Here is a 24,907-nt window from a genome sequence, read left to right as displayed (position 1 = left end):
CGGTACAATACAACAGACACAACCTAAAATATTCTGATTCTGTATTTATCTTAGTTAATTATTAACCATTCTCTACAATTTTCATAGCATTTAGAATATTTTAAAATAATTCCAACTTTATTTTGATTTGTGAACTGCATTTAAAATGATCAAGAGAAGATGCAATTTATACAAGTTTAATTTATACAAGTTTAAGAACAGTTAGTTACTGGTTTGTGGATCATTATGAAGATTTAAATACTAATCATTTTTCCTGACTCACATTATAGCTACTTTCAGTGCAAGGAATTCAAAAAGCTGTTTTTCAGAGAAAATTCAATAGTATTAGAATAATACTATTAAATAATCCCTGAGATTAAAAGTAGAAATGGGTAGCCTTCCATGCCTTCATATTCATGTTCAGAATATGCTAAATAACCAAAAAGAGTTTGCGATTGTAGTACAGAAGAAAATATATGATTTAACAGGTATAATGAATCATCTGAAGAGACTGTCAAGGATTGGAATATAGCAGGGGTGTGAAACACGTGTCATCACGGCGTCATGTGACATATAGTGACTTTTTTCCCCTTCGCTAAACCAGGCGTGGGCGTGGCCAACATGTGATGCATCTGGCCCATGGGCCGTGAGTTTGACAGCTCTGGAATATAGCAAATGAAACATATACTTTATTCCATGAACTGAAGCAACAGAAAGGAAGTTATGTAACTCTAATACATACATATACTGCATGTATTAGAGTTACACTGTATGCATTCCTGTTTAGAAGTCTAAGTGAATTAATTTGGCAATGCTGTAAAAAGCATCTGGATTTTAAATTAGTGGAGGAGGAAATAAAAACTATTGGAATCTATTGTCCTAACCAAGAAGGACAAAACTATCCAGAAGCAAATACCACATCTTTGAAAGTGAAGTTGTAGTGAGGGAGGACTTTAATTATCTGCTATCAGTTGGGAGGAAATTCTGGACTTGTCTTTATGACTATTTTCTCATATATAAGGTTGGGGAAAGCATAAGAAGATTCTTGACTTCACGCTAATCTTTGCGGGGGCTTAGAAAAGAAACTAAAAGGAACAGGTGGAAATCATGTAATTCTGAAGTCCTTACTATTAAGACAAACTAAAACTGAGCATTCTCAAATATTCATTTTGGACTTCAAAAAACAAATGTTAATAAACTTAAAGCAATGATAATAGGATCCCACCCTAGGTGAAGTTAAGAAGAAAAAAACTCAAGATGGATGCAAATTTCTAAAGTAGATGTCAAAAGCACAACTGCAAAAAATTCCAATGAAAAGCATCAATGTAGCTATGAAAAAAAATTATGAAATTTAGGGGGGGAAGATACATACAGAAAATTGAAGGGTCAAATTACAAAAAAATCATATAAACAGAAAACTCTAGAACTGTGTCAGGAAAGGGAAAATGCAGAATGCACTGAAGCTAATAAATAATGGTAATAACAAAAAGGTTTCAGATATGTACACTGGAAAACAAAAGATCAACTGCTTTGTAAAGAACACAAAGGTGTAGCAGGAAACAAAGGAAACATAGAACTACTGAATTCCTGTTTGGTTCAGTATTCTTCAACAAAATATATATTCTATTAAGAAATAGTGAAGCACAAAATGAAGGACTAAACTTTGAGTCTGATAGAAACACGATAAGGAATATTACTTTATTTTGAATGAGTGTAAATCTCTAAGACAAAATGAATCACTTCCTAAAATACTGAAGTAATATTTATGCATTACCTTTGAAATATTCCCAAAGAACAATGAAGGACAAGATGACTGAAAGAATAAAAATCTGATCTTTTCTACAAAAAACAAATAGGAGAGAGGAAGAACCAGGAGACTACAGATCTGTGGCATCAATATTTGAGAAGATTTTAGAAATAGTAAAAGCATAAGTCTACAAACATTGCAAAAATTACAAAATGCAGTAAATTATCAGAAGTCATCATGAATTTGTTAATATAGCCAGACTAATAAATCTAGCCAGACCTCGTCACTTTCTTGATTAGGTAATTTCCTTCATAAATTGCAGGAATACTATAGGTATATTTTGACTTCAGCAAAGAATTTGTCAAAGTACCTATAATACGCTGATTATTTAAATGTGGAATGGATGGCATGGCAAATTAAATAGCTTGTAAACCATACTCAAAGAGCGCTCATCAATGGTTCAGCATCAAATTGAAAAAAGATATTAAGTGGGGTTTCCACAAATATCAATCCTGGAATTTTACTACTCTTTTTTTATTATTATTTTGAATGGTGAAGTGAAGTGGAAGAAATGCTTATCAAATTTTCAGAATAACAAAAATTGGGGGATAGGTAATATACCACTTGAGAGAAATGAAATGAAAAACAATAATCAAGTAGGTTTGAGAAATACCGGTATACTGTAAGTAACAGAATGAAATTTAACAAATATAATTACAAAGTTTTTCAGTTAGAAAATCAAAATCAAATGCACAGTTATAATAAGGGAGACAGGGAGATTTGCTATCTAATTTAGCTAAAATACTTTCAAAAAAGGTCTCAGAATAGCAGTTGTTTGAAAAGTGAATGATATAGTTGCAAAGAAGACAAAGGATTTGACTATAATGAAGGCAAATTACATTTTAGATTGCATCAAAAAAAGGCATGATTTCCAAATCACAAGTAGTAATAATTCCATTTTATTCTGCTTTGATCAGTCTCCTACCCCAACTACTGTAACCAATTCTGGACACTACACTTTAACAAGGATTCAGACAAATAGAAACAGATTCAGAGAAGGACATAAGAAACTAAAAACTATGAAGAGAGATCAAAGGAGGTAGGTATATTTAGCTATGAGTAAACATTATTTTGTGGGATGAGGATATGAAAGCACTCCTCAAATACTTGAAAGGGTATCACATCAAAGAAAGTCATATTTTTCCTGTCTCATTCCAAAGTGCAGGACACGCAATAAAAGATTTAAGTTAAAGGAAGGCAAAGTACTGACTGTTAAATATAATCCTTAAGAGTAACAGCGGTTCCACAGTGATAGAACAATTAACAATTAAGTGATGGTGATTTTATTAATGTGTTGAAGGGGAGGTTAGGTAGCACCTGGTTGCTTTAATTTGGATTCCTATGCATAGCAAAAGTTAAACCAGATGGCTTAAATGGTTCCTATCAAGTATTATAGTCAGAGACGGTTAAATCTTTTCCTCATGAAACTATAAGGAACTGGTGCCATAAATTATAACTGAAGGCTATGAAACAAAAAGTCAACCAGAAATGTCTGGAGATTAGTAAGAGCTCTGAGATATAGTAAGGTTCTTTTGGTAAGAATACAGATGTTTCAATAATGAAATATATTTTTAAAGCTTAAGGACACATGATGCAGCCATTTGATAGAAGGTGAGACGGTTAGAAGGCCTAGTCATTGCCTTCAAAGGACATCTACTGGTTGACATCTACTATTTACATTCAATACTATTGAATTCCATGATGGAACAATGCCTCCATTGAATCAGATCAATGGTTAATATGGTGTGGAAGCAGCAACTTTTCAGGATTTACATCAGAGAACTCAGAGCTCTACAGCTAAAACTGAAAATCTCTAAAACTTGACCTAAAACCTTAATTATGCAAACCATGCACCTCATAATGAAGGTATGGCCCATTCTGATTAACAGTAATTAAAGTATTAAAGGCACAAAAATGAAACGAAACAAATTCCATAGTAACAAAAAGCTGGAGTTACTACTGCAACCGAACAATTCCTGATAACAATTTGTTACACACATCATGAGATATAATTTTACTTTTCAAATACCCCCTATCCCCAAACTTACAAATCCAGCACAGTTGTCACAGAATGTCGGCTTTAGGTAAGTGGTCTCCTGGAAATTGTGGGCAAAGCCAAGGCCTAATTTTGAATAGATTGAACTGGCCCTCATGAAATAAGCTGTAATTTCATCTCTGCTAATCAGACCTTCCCTGCAAACAAACAAACAAAAAGGTCAATTGGGGCTTAATGCATCTAAAGCAGAAGGAGTTAATAGTGTCTCCCCCCCTTCATTTCAATTCAGCCACACATTTGCCAGCTCATTTAATATAAAAGCACTAATTCATTTTCACAGCAAAGAATATCTAGAAGTACATGAAACACACAAGCACACACCCTACACGATCCTGCCAAGGAGATCACAAGGGCTCCTTAATAGTTCTTCAAAACCAGCTTGAGAAGCAGCCTTCACAAAAAATCCTGAACATGCTGTACAATTATCAAAACAAAGAAGCAGGCTGGGGGATAATTACCAGCACTGTACCTTCAAATTGCATTATATGAATTCTAATTCTGAGAGAATAAACACGCTTAAAGGGAAAGGGAATATGTACACTAGGCATCCTTTAAATATAAAATATTTATTGCTCTAAGGTCAGTTATTTGAGACCAAGCATGATAAGTAAGCTTTTCGCTGACATTATCCAACAACCATACAAAGAGAGTGGACAAGCCTTGTCAACTGGTCAAAAGCTCAAGGAATGATCTTGAAAATCCTATCCTCGGTGAGAATCAAACTTAAGGATTCAAAGAAGGTAAGAATAAGGGGGCAATATAAGTACGTACAATTCTGTGACATATTATACAAGTCCAATACTTTCTTTGAATAATGATACACATATAAAGATAATCAGAGAACATTTATTAGTAAATACCTGTCCTTGTCCATTATGCAAAAGGAGAAAGGAAAGCTTGCAGCAATCTTCTCAAATTCTTCTTGAGAAATATATCCATCCTGATCATGATCATAATTTTTAAAAACAGACTGCAATGAAGTAATAGGAAAATAAGAAAAGCTGTAGTTGAAATAAACCATTTGCAGTTCCCTTAATTGACTAGGAAATTGTATTATATTGCCTACATTGTTCCTTCCAGTTCTATGAAATAGCATTTAATGTACAAATAGCTATATAAATTTGGTATGTTTATATGGTTTAATTTTAAAATACTTTTTAAAATGGTATCATATAATGAAAAAAATCAATTTCTCCTTTTCTCTAAATTCATTAAAAATTATGTGGCATTTAAAAGTGTTTCATTTATATGCAGTACTTAGCTTCTGTACTCTCTATATATAGGGTCTACATGTAATCCTCTGCATAATATATAATGCACAACATGTAGCTTAGTCAAGTACTTATTTAAAAATTTCAAATAAATTTCTTAACTTGGCAAATAATTTAGTTCTAACATCAAATGGTACAATGCCTTTTTCTGCAGTGCTATTCCTTCTTTCCCTTCAATTGTTAAACTGCTGTTTTATTTATCTGTATTCCACCTTTATTATTTTTACAAACAACTCATGGCAGCGAACGTATCCAACAACAACCCTATGAGGTGGGTTAGGCTGAGAGAGAGGAAATGGCCCAAAGACACGCAGTCGCTTTTATGGCTAAGGCGCGACTAGAAACATGAAATATAAATAAATATAAAACTCAGAACCTCCTTCTTTCTAGTCTGGTGTCTTAACCATTTACTCTCAGAGTTTATGCACCATGATTTTCAAGCTACACTTTTCGAAGTTTTGTAGCCAGGTCTCAGATTTGTAATCATGTGGGGGGGAAAAGTGTTAATTCTGGTTACTCTGAAACTCATTTCTATGGATTTGTGTCATGGGAAGCTGCTAGCAGAAATGTTCCTTCACATCAGGAATTGGGACAAAGGGTTAAACTAGACAGCAAACAACATCTTATCATGAAGTTCAATGCCTAGATTTTATTTATTGTAAGTACATAATGGCCTAGTTCCCATGGGGATGGTGGTATATGGATAGGTGGTAGCCATATATTTCTTTCCAGCCTCTTTATTTGAAAAAGTGCTTTTACAGGGGTTTCTAAACAAAGGACTGGAATGAAATAAACTAAATGAAAAAGAAGTTATTAAGATCTAGAAGCACAGCAGTAGTATAAACATATCTTCTAGTAATATCCAAATGGAAATGGGAATGCAATGGACCCCATAACCAATATACCATTAATCAAGACTCAGAAGACTACACAAAACGTTTATAATAAATAAAATAGCATACTTACATCTACCATTCTCTGGACATGCTTACTAATTATCTTTGGATCAGGTTTGGGGGCAATTCCAGATGCCCAATCTGCTACAACTGGTGGTTTACAAGGTGTCAAGGGCTAAAAATGTAAAATGTATTTGGATATTTATTGAGGAAAAGCATTCATAAATGTTTAAAAGCAGTTATATGTTTATAATATTTCAATATTTAGTATGGTACTTCTAAGCATTAATAAAGCAAAACTGCCAGATAGTTTGGGTAACTCTACTTTATGTAATATTTCCTTTTACATATTTTATGTAGAGTTGCTGAGAGTTGGGTGGCACATAAATTTAATTAATTTCCCATATTATCAGCACTTCTATTAATACTCTGTGTCTGAAAATCTCAATCCAGAACAACATTGGATAACATCATTAGCCACTACCATAGAGCAAAGTACCTCTTATGAAGCAGATTGCCTTTGAAAAAGGCAAAAAGGGGGTTGCAAATTAGTGGATCATAATCTATCCTCCTTTTTCAGCCACTTGTGAACTCTGCACACTAGGAGACTGCCCTTCATTTTTTTAAAAAAAATATTGTTTCTGAGGGGGCATATAACTAATGTCAGCAGAAATGGAGGCATTACTGGGGAAAGCAACAGACCGAAAGTCACAAAAGCAAATTGGGAGTTGCCCAATCCTGTAATACAAAGAAGACATTCATTATTAATTATTATTATTTAAGACCTTCTGCTTTAGAAGATCTCTTAAGGATATATTCACAACCATCATCCCCTGCCATTATTACTGATGGTGTGAAGTTTGGACTGGCCTTTTCCAAGATATTGCTGATCTTGTGAAAAAGAAACTGTGGTTCAGAAGTTTCTAAACTTAGATATTTTGTGATTCGGGGATATTTCATATTTATGATTCCACTAGCACATGCAGCTCTTATAGCCCTCACAGACAATTCTGGTCAGGACTGTTGAAAATGATGGCACAGTTAAAGATTATTGTGTAACTACTAAAATATTTCACTAGTAGGGCAATATTTTTGGTTTGTATGTATTATATCTTCTGATTGTCATACTTAACAAATAAATCATAATTTAAAAAATGCCTTGAAACTCTACTTTCACATGCCTCTTCCTCTCAAAAAAGTTAAGTGAAGTCTTTGGTCAGTGGAAGATTCCCTGCTCTAGCAGACTGATTGGCTATGAAAAGGTTTTGTTGTTATTGTTGTACTTGGATACTGAATTGCTTTTTCCTGCCTATTAAATTTTGCCCTCAGCATATCTTAGTAGCTAATACTGCTATTGCAACATATAAATTTATGTTTGCAATATATAAGTGTATTTGCATTGCACTTACTGTATTTAATAATTACTATTATAGTCTATATTAAATTATTATAATTGTTGTTGTAATATAATTAAATTATCTCTACATCCTGCTTTGGAGTAAAATTTCTTACTGCAGCCCGGTGACTTCTTGGCTCTCGAGCATATGAAAGTTCATAAATTTCATCTTCTGTATAGTAAAGGTCAAGTGACAACTGGAAATAAATACAAAAACAGTTTTACTTTCAAAATGCCATAGTGTTCTCCAAAAATGTGTTTTTCTGAATCTGAGGTCTCTAATATAGGACAAACACCTAGATATCATGAGCCTAGACATTACAAACAAAAAATGAACACATTTTTCCAGCTGATATGATATCAGCAATTGACCTTACTCCAAAAGCATTTTATTCATGTACTCTCATTTTAAATATATTTTTCTGGAAACAAAAAATTCTGGAAATGTAAGCAGTGGCAAAATAGTCCAGATCTCTTTTGAGGGAAAGTTACCCACTTTCAAATCTTAATAGATTACGTATGAGGATTTCAGGTTCATGGATGTAAACTTTCCAATTCAGTTAAATAACCTCCTGTCAGGCCTTATTCTGTGACATCTGCTCACATTTACTAGTTGTGATATCAGGAAAGACAACTATATAGTTCTCTCCCTTTCCCTGATTCCAATGTTTTCTAGAAACTATGACAATGAGACAGGAAAGGATCATGAGCAAATTAATATATAATCTTCATTGTTCCTACAATCTTCCCCTTTGACTGCTCAAGATGATCCAAAAAGAGGTACCGTATTTTTCGGACTATAAGACACATTCCCCCCCCCCAAAAAAAGTGGGTGGAAATGTCTGTACGTCTTATACAGCAAATATTGCAGGGGTGGAGGGGCGTTGGTGCAGCATCGATCAGCTGTTCTAGGTGGCGGGGATTGCCGCCACTGCCTATTGCTGCTGCCCATTTACAGCAATTGGTGGCAAACGGGCCACGGCAAACGGGCCACAGCAGCGGCAAACGGCCATGGTGAACGGGCTGTGGTGGTGGCGAACGGGCGGCAGAGGCAGATTTTTTTTCTTGTTTTCTTCCTCTAAAGCTAATGTGTGTCTTATAGTCTGAAGCGTCTTATAGTCCAAAAAATACGGTAACTATATTTGTCTGTGAGCGAGAGTGTGTGTGTGTGTGTGTGTGTGTGTGTGTGTGTGTGTGAGAGAGAGAGAGAGAGAGAGAGAGAAAGAGAGAGAGAGAGAGAGAGAGAGAGGGAGAGAGAGGGGGGAGAGAGAGAGAGAGAGAGAGAGAGAGAGAGAGGAGAGAGAGAGAGAGAGAGAGAGAGAGAGAGATACGGTGGGCGGGGAGGAGGAGGATTTGAGTCAGTTAAATAAAAGAATAAGATACTATATGTAGTATAGTCAATTTAAAACTGTAATAGAGTCTGCCTATTACAGTCGTAAGTCATGACAATCATAAAATGGGCTGGTTACATGATCGACTTGACTTTACACCTTTTTTATAGTGATTGTTAAGCAAATCCACAGTTGTGAAGTGAACATCCTAATCATTAAGCAAACCAACTGTTCCCCAAAGGCATGGGTTTTTTTTTTTACCAAAACCGTAATAAAATGGTAATCGGGATGCTGAAAATCATCATACTGCCAAGTGCCTGAAGTTTGATCACATGATTATTGGGAGATGGGCATCTGTTGGAACTTTAAATGCAAGTCATAAATAGCCTCAAGGCAGGTCTCTTGTATCTTTGAACAGTTGCTAAGCAACCAAACGTAAGTCCAGGGCTACCTGTACAAATCATAATATAAAGTCTCTAATCAATTTCTCCTCAAGGAGCACGGTATGATTCCACTCACTATTGTTAAGTTTAACCATAAGTGAAGTTCAAATGAAACCAGAAGCTTGTCATAGCTGCACTGAAACAGGAATGGGGCTGCAGAAGTCAGGACAGGCTAGACCATTTCTCCCCAATCTGTTGAATTCTAGGAGTTCTGGTCACAATACACCTGAAGAATACCAAGCTAGGAAAGGCTAGAGTAATAATAATACTGAAAGTTCAGTCAGCATTATCTCTGGCCTAACCCAGAAATGTCCTGATTTCACATATGTTAACTATTGCGTGGATTCATTTCAATCACTGAATTGAGCTTTAAAAAATATTGACAGTATTTTTAGAGGAGCAATATTAGCAATTAAAATCCTATTTCATTTTTCACAACAAAGCGTTGGTATTTATACTCTTTCTTAGCTTTACACTAGCTTTGTAGAAGATTACAATCTATTAATTCTGAGCAGGTATCATTTTGCTGAAATATAATTAGAAAAATGTTTTTAGGATTAAGGTCTTAGAGCCAATTCAGATCTTAGTACCAGGGTGTTATGCTGTCAAAATCTTTGTCAAAATCAAAGGCTCAAAGCACCAAGAAATTGTACTAATAATGTTGAACCAGCTTCTTACATAGCTGGTTATATAAGCTTCATTATCTGTTATACAGCTACTATCCATTCAACATTCACAGTGAGGGACCACTGACATGGATGTTAAGCAATGTAGTTTAGGACTTTTCTATAATTCTAAACATTCAGAAATCCAAAATAAATGAAAGCCATTTCTGGCACTAACTAAAATATTCTACAGAAATATGTGTTACAGTACTAAGCAACTAAAGTAGCAGCTGACTCTTTAGTGGAACTAAAGAGTATGGAGAAAACAAATTAACTTTTTTTTTGGAAATGAAAGAAACTGTTTTCCTATCAGTTAAATATTTGCATTATATAGAGTTGAGCAGAGACTTTCAAAGGGTCTGAGCTATTTAAAATATCTCAGGCTGGTTTAACTTTAAAAAAAGTGAAAGCAGATTACATAAAATACAATCTATAAATATAGAAACTTACTGTAAGGAGATGGACAAGATCCTTGTTAGCTTCCAGAGGAGGGCCTATCTCTTGCAGCTGTATCAATTCATTGACATGATTGTACAAAGAATACAATTTGTGCATATTAACTCTTTTATCTTCCAAGTAATCTGGCATAGCTTCATAAAGTGAAATTAAATCTTTCAGGTGTACTCCAAGTATAGGGATTTTAAAGTTACTGCATTCATTATAAGCACGTCTGTAATTATCATAGTTCCTACCAGATGAGAGCAATTCAGTCATTTCATTGAATATCTAAAGGCAAACCAACAAAAGCAAATTCAGTCAGTTTTGTTCATAATTTGGGATCACTTTAGTATAATATAATAAATAGATGTAGCAAGTTTGCAATGAAACACAAGTATAACATCTAAGTTTTGATATAATGCGCAGTAATAATTAAGCATAATAAGAATAAATTCATAAACTCCCCTCCTTGGACATAACTGCAAGGAAGTGATTAAAAATCTCTGCTTCCAATTTAAATTAAGCACTGCTATTGTCCATTGAAAGTCAGCCGCACAAATTAGAATTTCAGTCATCAAATTTTAGATTAAACTCATTTATCCAGATTCAGTTAATCTAAAATTTGCAATTCCTCTTTGCAGAGAGTCATTGTGACATGTTCTGATATTATTAAATTATGGCTTAGCATTATAGCCATTTGAGACATATATTTAAGCATTTTGCAATCATATACTAGAATCCTATATAAATGATCTCTTTTTGAAAATACAATTTCAATGGCAAACTTTGACCAGAACAACTTAATCATTATTTCCAAACTGCTAAATAGAATAATAATTTTTAAATATTTATGAACTTCATCATCTTTACCATGTATTCATCTTTGAAACACATTGGTGAATTGTTTTCAATGGTCTTATAGTTGAAAGATGGTGTATTAATTAAAACTCTGCAAATCATTCACAGGAATGCATAACAAAATGGCAGAGATGTTGTCCAATCTTTGGCTCAAGGTGTGAAATGACAAGATACCATCTCAGCATGTGTGCATATATAACAAAGACGCTTCCTGTGGAATTGCCACCAAAATGAAGTAACTTCGTAAGAGGATACAGTACCTAAACATTTGAAACAGCACGTTCAGAAAATTGGGGCTCACTTTGCCCAGTGTCTTTCTAAATTGCTTGCACAACTTTAACAGGGATATTGTGAAATAAACAAAAACCAGGAAAAAGTACAACTAACCTTATGGATATCATGAGGAACATGAGAACTTGTTTCTTTAAGTCTAGAAATGGAACTGTGGCAAAGACCTCCTATCACAGCCATTAATGTGTTGAAATTTTGCAACTGATGAAGTTTCTGTATTAAAAAAAAAGGCAGTACAATTATTTGATGAAAAATATAGTATTTTTGATTAATATAATTGAACTGGATGTTATCTCAATAATATTTAAAGGAACTTTTTCCTAATACAGGTTTAAATACATTTTATTCAGTGTTATTAACAAAATTTTGCTCTGTAGTTATCTAACCCACTAGCTTTGAGTTAGATAAATGCTTTTTTTTAGTTTACAAATTTAGTTTTAGTTTACAAATCTTTTAATGTTGAACCGCCCCCCCCATAGAAAACATGATCTGATAAAAGAACCAGACCTAGCATGGGTATCTAATATAAACAGATGGATACCAAGCCACATGCTGTAAGAGATTCCTGCATATGTTTATCTTGCCCATTTCCTTTTCCCATATTCTATGGACAGTGGTACCAACGTTCTTGGCAGCTTTTGTGCATTTCTCACAATACAATACTCAGTATCAATCCATTCAGCCCCCATCCCAACAATGCTGGCAATGTCAGCTAAGCCAGTTGAAAAAGGGAAATGACTGATCACTGCAGCACTTCTAAAGACCCCATTTAGCAGCAAGCACTGATAGCCTTGAGGGGTATGCTGATGATGGTGAATTGAATGTAACACTAATTATTAAATAAACAAATAAAGACTACAACAAATTGAAAACAATTCATAACAGAGCTGACCTGGGCCACATGAATGAACTTGATGAATACTTCAGCTCGAAGCTGTGGTGTTGGTCTATTTAATACCATTAGTTGTACCCACTGTGAAATACCGTTACAAAGTGTGATTGAGCGTTCCATTGTCGGATTGTCCTTCACACATCCATTTATGATGTAGTTTTGATAATCTGGAAACTTCAGGTAAAATAAGCATTAATTGACAGCTTAAACAAATATAGTTTTCTGTTAAATTATTCTATGTAACCTCTGCAGATAGTCCTCAACTTACAACAGTTCGTTTAATGATCGTTTGAAGTTATAACAGCACTGAAAAAAGTGACTTATGACCGTTTTTCACACTTATGATCGTTGTAGCAACCCATGGTCACATAACCAAAATTCAGATGCTTGGCAACTGACTCATATTTATGATGGTTGCAGTGTACCGAAGTAATGTGATCCCCTTTTGTGACCTGATAAGCAAAGTCAACAGGGAAGCCAGATTCACTTAACAACCATGTTACTAATTAAGCCAGATTCACTTAACAACCATGTTTACTAATTTAATAACTGCAGTGATTCACTTAACCGCCTACCGCCTACTGCCTACTTAACCGCCTACTGCCACTGACGACCTCCCACCGACCCGTGCGCTCCCACAGAGAGGGCCTCCTCGGGGTGCCATCAGCCAAACAATGCAGGCTGGTGACCCCCAGGGGGAGGGCCTTCTCTGTGGGGGCACCCACCCTCTGGAATCAGTTGCCCCCTGAGATAAGGAGAATCCATGACCTCAGTGCCTTCCGCCGTGCCCTTAAAACTTTCTTTTTTCAACAAGCCGGGCTGGCTTAATTTCTTTTTAAGGGTTTTTTAATTGTTTTGTTTTGTTTATCGTTTTAATTAATGGGGCCAAATCTATATATATATTTTAACTGTGTTTTAATATTTGTATTTGATGATTTTATTTGGCTGTTCACCGCCCTGAGTCCTCAGGGAGAAGGGCGGTATACAAATTCAAAAATAAAATAAAATAATAAAATAAACAACTGTGTCGAGAAAAATTGTAAAATGGGGCAAAATTCACTTAGCAAATGTCTCAGTTAGCAACAGAAATTTTGGGCTCCATTGTAGTCATAAGTGGAAAACTGCCTGTACTTAGCTTACGGAAATCGAAACAGGGTTATTAAAATATAATCTCAAGCTAGTTAGCCAGGATTAAACAACAATAGTCTAGAAAACTGCTTGGAAAATCTCTTAATGCTATGTCAATGCTGTAAACCCTTAAAGGTGTTTATGGCGGACAAAGAATGGTTCCAGTAGAACACAGTATTTTCACAGAAAATTCCTACATTAAGAATCTCCATGCTGAAACTTGCTTCAAAAAAAATCATCTACTAAAATAAGATACTTGTTTTAGTTATCAATTTCTATACAGAGATTTTCCCTCTATTTTTACATCAAGATCCACACTGAGATATATTGCCTCATTTAAAATGTCCTCCCCTGGCTTTTATAACATTTGACAGAGTTATTATAGGAATGAGGACCTGAGCAACAAAACCCAACGATGCCCTTGAAGTGATGTCCCAGTGCCTGGAGGCTGTGCGGATCTGGATGGGGAGGAACAGGCTCAGGCTCAACCCTTCCAAGACTGAGTGGCTGTGGCTCCCGGCATCCCGATATAGTCAGTTGACTCCATCACTGACTATTGGGGGTGAGTCGTTGGCCCCCACTGAGAGGGCTCGCAATCTGGGAGTCCTCCTGGATACGCAGCTGTCCTTGGAGGAACATCTGACGGCTGTAACCAGGGGGACCTTTTGTCAGGTTCGCCTGATTCGCCAGTTGCGGCCCTTTCTTGATCGGGATTCCCTGTGCACAGTCACAGATGCCCTCGTCACCTCTCGCCTTGACTACTGCAACGCTCTCTACATGGGGCTCCCCTTGAAGAGCACCCAGAGGCTCCAACTGGTCCAGAACGTAGCAGCGCGGGTAGTGACGGGAGCAGCATGGCGCTCCCATGTAACACCGCTCCTGCGCGAGCTGCACTGGCTCCCAGTGGTCTTCCGGGTGCGCTTCAAGGTGTTGGTTATCACCTTTAAAGCGCTCCATGGCATAGGGCCTAGCTATCTTCGAGACCGCCTGCTACCACCGACGACCTCCCATTGACCCGTGCGCTCCCACAGAGAGGGCCTCCTCGGGGTGCCATCAGCCAAACAGTGCAGGCTGGTGACCCCCAGGGGGAGGGCCTTCTCTGTGGGGGCACCTACCCTCTGGAATCAATTGCCTCCAGAGATAAGGAGAATCCAAGACCTCAGTGCCTTCCGCCGTGCCCTTAAAACCTTCTTTTTCCAGTAAGCCGGGCTCGCCTAATTTTTTAAGTGTTTTTAAGTGTTTTGTTTATTGTTTTTATTTAATCGGGCCAAATTTATATATATATATTTTTAACTGTATTTTAATATTTGTACTTGATGTTTTTACTTGGCTGTTCACCGCCCTGAGTCCTCAGGGAGAAGGGCGGTATACAAATTCAAAATAAAATAAAAATAAAATAAAAACAAAAGAAAGCGACAGAACATAGACACTACTTTGAAATATGCTCTTCCAAAAGCAAATGCTTATTTATTTTACATCAGTGCATAAAATAGTTCTTTCATTTGTACATAAACAAAATTATCTTAGCATTCATTTATCATCAACTCTGTTATGCAACCGAGTGGCCTGTTCAATGCAATCAAAACTGATTTTTTTTACAAATACAATATGTTTCCTTCCTTCCTTATTATCAACCATCTATTCCATTTATTCAATCACAGTTTAACAAGACTCTTGGCAGCCATATGCATAACATCTAAAACATCCCAAGTGTGTGTGTGTGTGTGTGTGTGTGTGTGTGTATTCCAAATTAAATCATTAGAAATTTTTAATTAGAAATTAGAAATGGAAGAAAACCAGTCATGCCAAACAATAATTTCAGTTAATTGTACTTAAGCACACAGACATAGCAAAAGTGTCATTTGTCTTTAGAAAGATTTATTTCCAACATTATCTTGAATGATAATCAGGGAGAGGGCCAGTCAAGTTTCAACCAACTAAAGTTTAAGGCGCACAACTGAAAGGTGCACTTTCTAACTTTGCCCACACCACCACCTGTTGTTCCCTATATCACTGCTTTTTTGAACCACTTTTAATTCAAGACCAAATGGGAAGGAGATACTTCCAACACCTTCAACATTTTGATTAACAAATGGACTCTAAAAATAGTGTGTTTGTCTAGACTCTATATTCTAAACAAAATATTTAAGAAGTGTGCTTGTTAAAAGAAAACCTTTCCTTATAATTTCCATATCTTCCATAATAAAACTTCGAGCTTATTTGAATTTTAATTATTTGAATTAATTACCTTTGCATTCTATTGAAAATGTGTCAGTTATACAACAGATCATTGGATACTATTAAGCATGTAGCAATTTACACTCACCATGATCTCTTTCCTTGCTCTCAGAAATTTAAAACTAGATGGAAAATGTATTCCGCTTCGGCACCATTACTTCATTACCTTCATCTTTCTATACCGAACTTATCTCACTACATGCATTATTCAAAGGAACTGCATAATTTATAAGTTATTTATAAATTATAATAAATTATAATTGAAATTATAAAGTCATTGACTCACTGATATTCGTCGGAAGGACTTGAATTCAAGGTAGGTGAGGTGATCTGACAACTCCTCTGGTTCCAGATGATCAAAGAGCAGTGAAACTTTTCGTTTCTTACTGCTGTTAGATTTTATTCTCTGGGTTATCTTTCTCGACCAATCTCGAGCATTTCTTTACAAAGAAGGAAAAAGAAAATCAAATTTTACCCACAAGAATATTTACTAGCATATTCCTTTGTCTCAAAATCATGCAAAGAGCAGCAATGAAAAGAAGTGCTGCTGTAATGTTGAATAACTTCTAGCAGGTCTATCTTATATCTCTATAGTAGATGAATCTAAAATGGCGAAATTATGTGTACTTGAAAGTTAAGAAGTTTAGAAATGGTTTCTTTTTATCTAATAAGGTATCATCATCTGACTGAATTAGCAAATGAATGTTATATTATTGGTAGAAAATAGATTTGAATTCATAGCATGAATTTCTGTAATTAGCTAAAATCAAGCTAAAATCATACAATATGTAACTCTTGTGGGGTTTTCTGATTTTATCCATATAGAGGTTGCTTTGTATTTTCAACACACTGAAAAAATATTTGTCTGTGTGGATTAATATTTATTCATTATACTGATATGCTTCCACATCTTACTATCCAAGTAACTCTGGATGGCTTACAACAAAAGTGTAAAAATATACTACTTATTTTAGTAATAAAAAGTATCCCTAGTTATATTGGAAACATCCTAAACTATTTTGAATACATGACCATGAGGATGCTGCAATAGTTTTAAGTTTGAAAAATGGTCATAAGTTACTTTTTTCAGTACTATTGTAGCATCAAATGGACTAAATGCATGGTTATAAGTCAAGGACTACCTGTAATTACCACAGATATACAGTACAAAATTTTTAAAAAGGTATGGTTTTAATCACTGCCATTTAATAATATGAAGAAGTCATTTCATACAAAAAAAGCCAACTCCTCCCCCTCCCTCTTTCTGACACACATACACCTCAATGGCCATATAAATTATTTATTGGGGATTCTATACTAAGGCATTGACACTCACATTTGAGATGTGTCAATTAGGCGGCAGTGTAACTCCTCACCATTAGCTTTCACCAATTCCTGAAATTCTTCCATAGTATTTGTAAGATTGGTATCTGTTTTAAACATGATCCAGAATTCTCTTATCCAATATCTGTGTACAAAAAAGAAAGAAATTTGCAATTATATACCATACATAATTGTACTTGCTATTATATACCATATATAATTGTAAATTGTACTTGCAATTATATACCATATATAATTGTAAATTGCAGCTCTTTATTTCAAGAAACAATATATTCCAGATTTTTTTTCAGAACCTTGCTATCATTTCTTCCAAAATTGGTAATATACTTGTGAATGCAGTTTTATAGTTAGCTGAAGGATCTCAAAAATTGCCTAAACATCACCTTATGCAGACTGTAGACTTAGAATCCACATCTTCACAAGGGAGAGAGGCTCTTTGTTATGTAGGCATAAAGTGATACTCTGGCCTCTCCCTGAAGATTTAAATGCTTGCTGGGTGGATTGGAAAAATAAGATTAATATTGTTCTCCAGAACTTCATATTAAAGGTACAATTTCCAGAAAAAAGGAAGGTAAAAGAAAAGAGTGGGTCTTTCTTTAAAAAAATGTAGCTACTTTGGTGGAAAGAGACATATATAATCTAGCCAGAATTTGTGTTACACTATTTTTTAAAAAAATATTCTGTTTTATTGTTTTTCTGTACAATTTTATTTATTTATTTTTCAAATGTATATGACTGCCCATGTCATGGAAAGTGACTTTGGGCAGCATACAATAATCCAATAACACAATAAATATAAAACAATCATTACCCAAAACCATTATATAAAAATTATTAAAATATTAGAAACTATTAAAGTGGAAATAAAAAAGTAAAAAAAAAAAATAGATGGAAGGATGTTAATAATGGAGCCATATCACAAATTCAGTCTGTTTTGTCTAATTAAAGCTTTCATCAATTATTCTGGCTGAGCATAAGGATACTATTTGTATTTATACAAATAAGAATATTATCTTATATATTTCATATATGTGCTTCCTTAAGGCATTGCAAAATGAATGTAGCATAAAAAATTAATAGGTAATGGCAGAGTTAATTTAACTTAATTAATTAGATATCTTTCAAATACCTGGGCAAAAAATAGATTTGATTACTACTTATGACTAAAACAAACTGCATGTGCTGGGGGGGGTGCGCGAAGGGAGGCTCAGCCAATCTCTTAATACACATGTTGTACTCTGACAATAAAGGTTTGAATTAATACCTCGCATTTTCACTTTTAGCAGTGTGTTCCTCAAATTCCTTCTTCATTTATGGTGGCTTCAGACTTTTGAGTTCTACTTCTACTTATTTCTGGGAAATATTCCCTTTTGAAGTTAAATATATGACTGTATTGCACTTTCTGAGCATTTTTCTATTTTTATATATATTTAATTTAAAAATGCTGTGATTTCAAAAGAATTAACAACTAAAATATGGTTATATATTAGGTTAAGGTTATAATATGACTGCTTTCCATTTCTTACGGTATTATCTTATGGAGGTTTTCTTAAAATTTATCTCTATCAATTTTCTATCTGGCTCATTCCCAGTACCAGTTAAGTATGCTTAAAATTATATTTGTAACAATCTAAAGCATAATGTGTATGGCCAAGACTATCAGTACATCCAACTATATACGGAGAAACAAAAAAATGAAAGGTGGCTCTGGGATATTCACAAGAAGGATTCACAAACTAGCAAATTATATGTCTATTTATTTATTTATTTATTTATTAGTTCAATATTTATTTATTTATTTATTTATTTATTTATTTATTTATTTATGAATGAATGAATGAATGAATGAATGAATGAATGAGATTTTTATACCGCCCCCTCTCCCGAAGGACTCAGGGCGGTGAACAGCCAAAATTAAAAACATACAATATAAACATTAAAATACGTTTAAAACAGAATTAAATCCAAAATGGCTCCCCAATTTAAAACGCCTTACCCATGACCCTATAAATAAGACAAATTTAAAATTTAAAATTTCCACATTTAAAATTTCCACATTTAAAAAGGGGGAAGATTTAGGCCAGGCCAGCTTGATGAAATAGAAAAGTCTTAAGCGCACGGCGGAAGGTGTGCAGATCCGGGATCCTACGTACCTCCGGGGGGAGCTCATTCCAGATCGTAGGTGCCCCCACAGAGAAGGCTCTCCCCCTAGGGGCCGACAGCCAACATTGTTTGGCCGACGGCACCCAGAGGAGCCCCTCTCTATGGGAGCGTACTGGCCGGTGGGAGGCTATTGGCGGTAGCAGGCGGTCCCGTAAATAACCAGGTCCTAAGCCATGGAGCGCTTTAAAGGTGATGACCAAAACCTTGAAGCGCACTCGGAAGACCACCGGGAGCCAGTGCAGCTCGCACAGGAGAGGTGTTACATGGGAACTCCATGTCGCTCCCATCACCACCCGCGCAGCCGCACTCTGCGCCAGTTGGAGCCTCCGAGTGCACCTCAAGGGGAGCCCCGTGTAGAGAGCATTGCAATAGTCCAGACGAGAGGTAACGAGGGCATGAGTGACTGTGTGTAGTTCAATTGCTATTGCTGAGCACATTGTAAGCCGCCCTGAGTCTTCGGAGAAGGGCGGCATATAAATCAAATTAAAAAAAAAAAAATTATATACTCAGGGCGGCTTACAATGCACTTATAGCAATAGCCTTCATTCTTTTATATATACCTGCTTATTAGGGCTTTTGGCCCCCCATAAGTGGTGTTTCTACAAAGTCAGCTTATTGCCCCCACAATCCGGGTCCTCAATTTACATACCTCGGAAGGATGGAAGGCTGAGTCAACCTTGAGCTTGGTGAGATTTGAATTTGCACTAATTGCAGGCAGCTGGCAGCTAAGTGCTACATAACAGCACTTAGTCCGCTGTACCACCAAGGCTCTAAGCATGTCATTGTAGAAATTTTGTTCATTTGCACAAAAATGTCAATACACAAACCTGCAAGATGAAACAAAATGATATACATTACCTGATTTTTGATTTGCAAACTGATGGAATTATGTAAATTATACGAATTGCCACAGATATCTGGTCCATTGCATGCAAAAGCTATTGCACTGAGGTCTAATAAAGTGAGATTTTGCAGGTTAATTCTTATAAATAAACGTGTTCTCACCTCACAAGGTAACATATCTTACAGCAGAGCAAAGAATTATTTTCCAAGGCACCCATATATGTAGGTATATGCTAAGGAAAATATGTTAAAACACACGAAAAATAAGAAATTAAATGCCATATTAACAATGAAAATATACCATTTTAATTAGAACAGAAAATGTTTTTTATATTAGGAGCTTATTCACAAATATCTGTCAAATGTGGAAGTATATAATTTGCAGTGATTTATATAATTTGCATCATTATATCATTATGCAAGCTATGCGTATTGCATCATTTTTACCATGATATTACTACAAAAATTAAGTAAAGTCTTTCGGAACTTTAGTTCCCGGAATGCAAATTCCAGAAGAAAATTGTACAAAGGAATTTCAACTATCAAATAGAAAAGAAAGACCAATTAAAAATCAGATATGGGGGGGGGAATAATCATAGGGATATATGCCACTGGCACAGCAACTCAGCCTTCTAAGTGTCTGAAGAGCTATAATTCATCAAAAGAAACATAAGCCATTTTTTCATTCCTTTTCTTGGCCAGGGGTATTGGCTTGAAAAGGTTAGATGGGAAAAGAAGAATATCCACAGGCAAACTCTTCCCACTTCCATCTTCAAAGCTAACCAAAAATTTGAAAAAGACCTCAAATCATGTTGCTAAAATTTGGCAATTCTGCCACCAACTTAAATGATACAATCAGGAAGGTACAATATAGTCCTGATGGTCACATATGAACTCCAAGGGCTTATTTCTGTTTAGATAAACATGACCTATTCCTCTAATTTAGATATGTTTTACATGTTTATTTAGAGTGGGGGTGCCCCTCCAGATAAGTAGTTTTTTTTAATCTAATCTTTTTTTGCAGATTAGGACCATTTCTCTTTATACTTTAAAAACAACAAGATATACATTCACAATCATGTAAGAAAAATGGAAAAGCTTACAAGAGCCCTACAGCAGACCAGGTAATTAAAATCCAGAAATAAATAAGGGCCTAGTTATACAGACTGAATCGTATCAGGTACATGCAGGGGTGAAATCCAGCAGGTTCTGACAAGTTCTGGAGAACCGGTAGCGGAAATTTTGAGCAGTTCGGAGAACTGGTAGCAGAAATTTTGAGTAGTTTGGAGAACTGGCAAATACCATCTCTGGCTGGCCCCAGAGTGGGGTGGGAATGGGGATTTCGCAGAATCCTTCCCCTGGAGTGGGGTGGGAATGGAGACTTTGCAGTATCCTTCCCCTGCCATACCCACCACGCCATGCCCACCACGCCAGGCCCACAGAAGCAATAGTAAAAAAATTTGGATTTCACCACTGGGTACATGTACTGTTAGCTTGCACCAAGGGTTCTCAATATACCTGTTAGGAAAATAAATAGAATAATCAGTCTTCTATTTCTAATTCAGCTGTGTAGGTCATTTTTTTTTACTTTTGCATTTTGATAAAGAGTTCCCTTGTTATGTGGTCCTACCTAACCCAACATTCATTTTTTTGTAGCTTAAATATATTTTTATTTTGATTGAAAATAGCTTGTATTTAACATCTACTTTAATTTCAAAAGTATGACAAAGGACTAACTGCTTGATATATTAAAACCCTACATGAGGAATAATCTGATCAAATATATTATCACAAAGTTGAAATTAAATAAAGTTTGTGAATAAAATCCACAACAAATTCTGTGGGGCAAATTAATATAAACAGAAACTGAAAACAATACAAACTAGTTTGGCAAATGTAAAAGGAATAGTAACTTTTCATTTTGAAACAGACAAAATCTGTTTGGAAAATATTTTCCAAGGAGGATACATTTCCAAGTAATACAAGGTTGGGAAGGGGGGGGGGATAGAAGTAGAAACACATACATACAACCATTACAATATTTTTATGATATGAAGATTTAGTGTATATAGCCATTACTGTTCTTAAAGTTCAGATTTTTCAAAATCATAGATTGAAATAAGATCAAGAATATTTGAGACACGATTTAATTAAATATATAAAAATTATAGCGATTTACATACTATTTCTAATCCAAAGAAAAAATATTTTGTTGGAATATTATTTTCAAATCATTGTGTTGTCATAGCTTTAGATCAGCAATTAAGGCATTAATTTAAAAAAATATAAAAGGATATAGATCTATTAGTTTTCGTAGTATCTCAGATGAGGAGATGATAAGTCGATGCATGGTTAAAATTACTGTCAGGAGCTGGTAATTTTTACACAGGTTTCCATCTGCATCTGAAAACATTAAGCAGCTCAGTGTTAGTTGGAATATTGAGCTTTAACATAAAATGGAGCCAAACAAAAATGGAATCAAGTATATTTTCTGATGTCTGCATAAACACCCTAAGAAATGTTATGGATTTCCTCTACTGCTTTGTGGGATTTTTTCTTTACTTTTCAATCTAACCCAAAACCATAAAATCTTCAGGAAATTTCTGATCCAAATACCAACCAATTCTGACTTTACTTAGCTTAAGAAATTAGCCCATATTGGCTGAACGTTGCTTGTTCCTAAGGCAACTCTTTATTAAATATCCCCTCTTCTAATTTGCTTTGCTCATGGGTGTGTGTGTGTTTGTGTGCATGTAATTTCTTTTCTTGGCTAAGGTAGATCTGCAAGAATACACACAATAACTTAGCAAGAATATATTGCGGGAAAAGAAATTGAAAGAATATAAGGACTCTGTTAATTAGAGATTAATTATATTGTGTGATTTTTTAAAAAAAAGATATTTATTGGGAAATTGTTTCATAAAATCTAAATTGTGTGACAATATAGAACTATATATGTATGCCATGCTTTGAAATCCATGTAATAACATAATTAATTAAGAAGTAAAGAATAATCAACAACTCTCTGATGAAGGCACTGATGTTACATAGTTGGGTAATGAAACATCTGTAAACAAACAACCAAGTTCAGAAAGCATTAAGAATTCAATCAATTCAACCCTGAGTTACATATATTATCTTCTACTGCAACAACTCTCTTTCAACATTCAACTGTGGGCAGTCACAAGGCAGAGAAACCATTCCTTGACTTTTTTATACTTGTCCCAATCATTTATTTTCAAGAGTCTCCATTCATATGCTAATCAAATAAACAGCAATGGTTTTAAGAAGAGGACATTTGTCGTCATAGTTATTATTCACTCAGTTGAACAACCCCTTCAAGAAAATTTAGGTAGTTTCTAAAATTATTTGAAAAAAGACATAACACCTCCTATCCCACAAAACACCTAAGTACTAAAAAAAGATACAAATTTCTTTACAAGATGCATCAACAGGAATATTTTTTTTTAGTATTACCACTAAAAGCAAGACTTACATGTAAGTATTAATGACCACTTATTATTCTAGTTTGCAGATAAAGAATGCAATTCATATAGTGCTTAAGATAGATTTTTGCTTTGGAGTAAAATTAGAAATTTCTTCAATAGAAATACCAATAAAACTGGATAAAATAAATGTGACCACTACATGATATTCTTCCAATAAAACAATTATTAGTATAAAATAATAAAATATAGCCTCTGTGTGGAGACACCTAACTGTATGCTAAATAAATCAAGGGAGTCTAACATATTCTTGTACTTTGGATGAAGAGTATTGAACTTAGGCTTGCTTTCTATAGCCAATCAATCACTAGGTATATTGGATAATGCATCTCTTAGTTTAATCTATTTCACAAAAATGAAACAACACAATTACATCTTACTCAATATCTTGGAAGAGGTACAAATAATACCAAAGAAAAATCTGTATAATTAACAAAAGTCATCATAAGATATCCTAAGTGAAACTACAACTGTATTTATATTGTTACTTCAGTTTTCCTTTGTTTTATAGACAGGGTGGATTTGATTTAAATCGAGTTGATTTAAATCATGATTTAAATCGCTAGTAAAAAGACTTGATTTAGATCAACTCGATTTAAATCATAATTTTTAAAGAGCAACTGTCATCTCTGCTACTCCTTTGACCCGCTGTTGACTCACCGATAGTCCCAGTGTTGCAGAATATACAGCCTTGTGCTACATAACTAAGCTCCATTTCATGCTGAATAAACTAAATTATTTATGTATCTTAAATAGAAAACTACCTTACGATAGATTTTTACCCCAAAAGTTTTTTATTAAAATAAATTCAATAAAAATCAAAAAAATCTGATTTAAATCGATTTAAATAAAAAAAAATCCGATTTAAATAAAAAAATCTGATTTTTTTTTAATTTTTTTTAAAAAAATCATTGATTTTTATCCACCCTGTTTATAGACCTGCAAAAGTAATAATGCACAAATTGGTTGTAAAGTTACTTTTTCATTATTATTGTAATTATGTTAATTAAACAAGGCAGTATTAAATGAATACAACTTCACTTGTAAAGGTCCTTTTTCAAGAGGCAACTGGACTTTCTGGTTTCTCAAACCAGAAAGTCCAGTTGCCTCTTGAAAAAGCACCTTTGGGACTACCATGACCTGAATGACTGAAAATCTCCATAACCAACTTCACTTGTAACTTGCAACGTCAAGAATAGCTTTAATAAACTTAGAGTTGACAATTTAAAGGATTTCAAGCTTTCTAAAAATTCAGATTTTGATTCAAGGGAGAAGCTAACAAATTGACTATGAAGACATTGCAAGCTGCAAAGATAAAGTGAGCTCCCTTTCTCGGGATAGCTAAAAAACTATACTGAGCAA

General features: G+C 34.7%; 1 protein-coding gene across 1 annotated transcript in view; it reads right to left on the bottom strand.

Moving 5' to 3' along the window:
• Positions 1-24,907, bottom strand: part of RASGRP1 (RAS guanyl releasing protein 1) — a 44,250-nt gene that overhangs the window by 6,288 nt on the left and 13,055 nt on the right. Inside the window, exons 2-12 of the mRNA XM_070931348.1 lie at positions 22,337-22,442; positions 20,202-20,261; positions 17,026-17,157; positions 15,976-16,129; positions 12,324-12,497; positions 11,528-11,644; positions 10,295-10,570; positions 7,522-7,602; positions 6,080-6,184; positions 4,703-4,812; positions 3,835-3,979 (exon numbers count right to left, since the gene is read on the bottom strand). Of these exons, the coding sequence (XP_070787449.1) occupies positions 3,835-3,979; positions 4,703-4,812; positions 6,080-6,184; positions 7,522-7,602; positions 10,295-10,570; positions 11,528-11,644; positions 12,324-12,497; positions 15,976-16,129; positions 17,026-17,157; positions 20,202-20,261; positions 22,337-22,442 (1,460 nt within the window). The remainder of the gene's footprint in view (positions 1-3,834; positions 3,980-4,702; positions 4,813-6,079; positions 6,185-7,521; positions 7,603-10,294; positions 10,571-11,527; positions 11,645-12,323; positions 12,498-15,975; positions 16,130-17,025; positions 17,158-20,201; positions 20,262-22,336; positions 22,443-24,907) is intronic.

The sequence above is a fragment of the Pituophis catenifer genome, unplaced genomic scaffold, assembly GCF_029215685.1.
Source record: "Pituophis catenifer annectens isolate HBS135680 unplaced genomic scaffold, rPitCat1.0.hap2 SCAF_1, whole genome shotgun sequence".
Classification (NCBI taxonomy): Eukaryota; Metazoa; Chordata; class Lepidosauria; order Squamata; family Colubridae; genus Pituophis; species Pituophis catenifer.
Note: the sequence above shows the minus strand (reverse complement) of the source record. Positions and strands in the feature narration are given on the sequence as shown.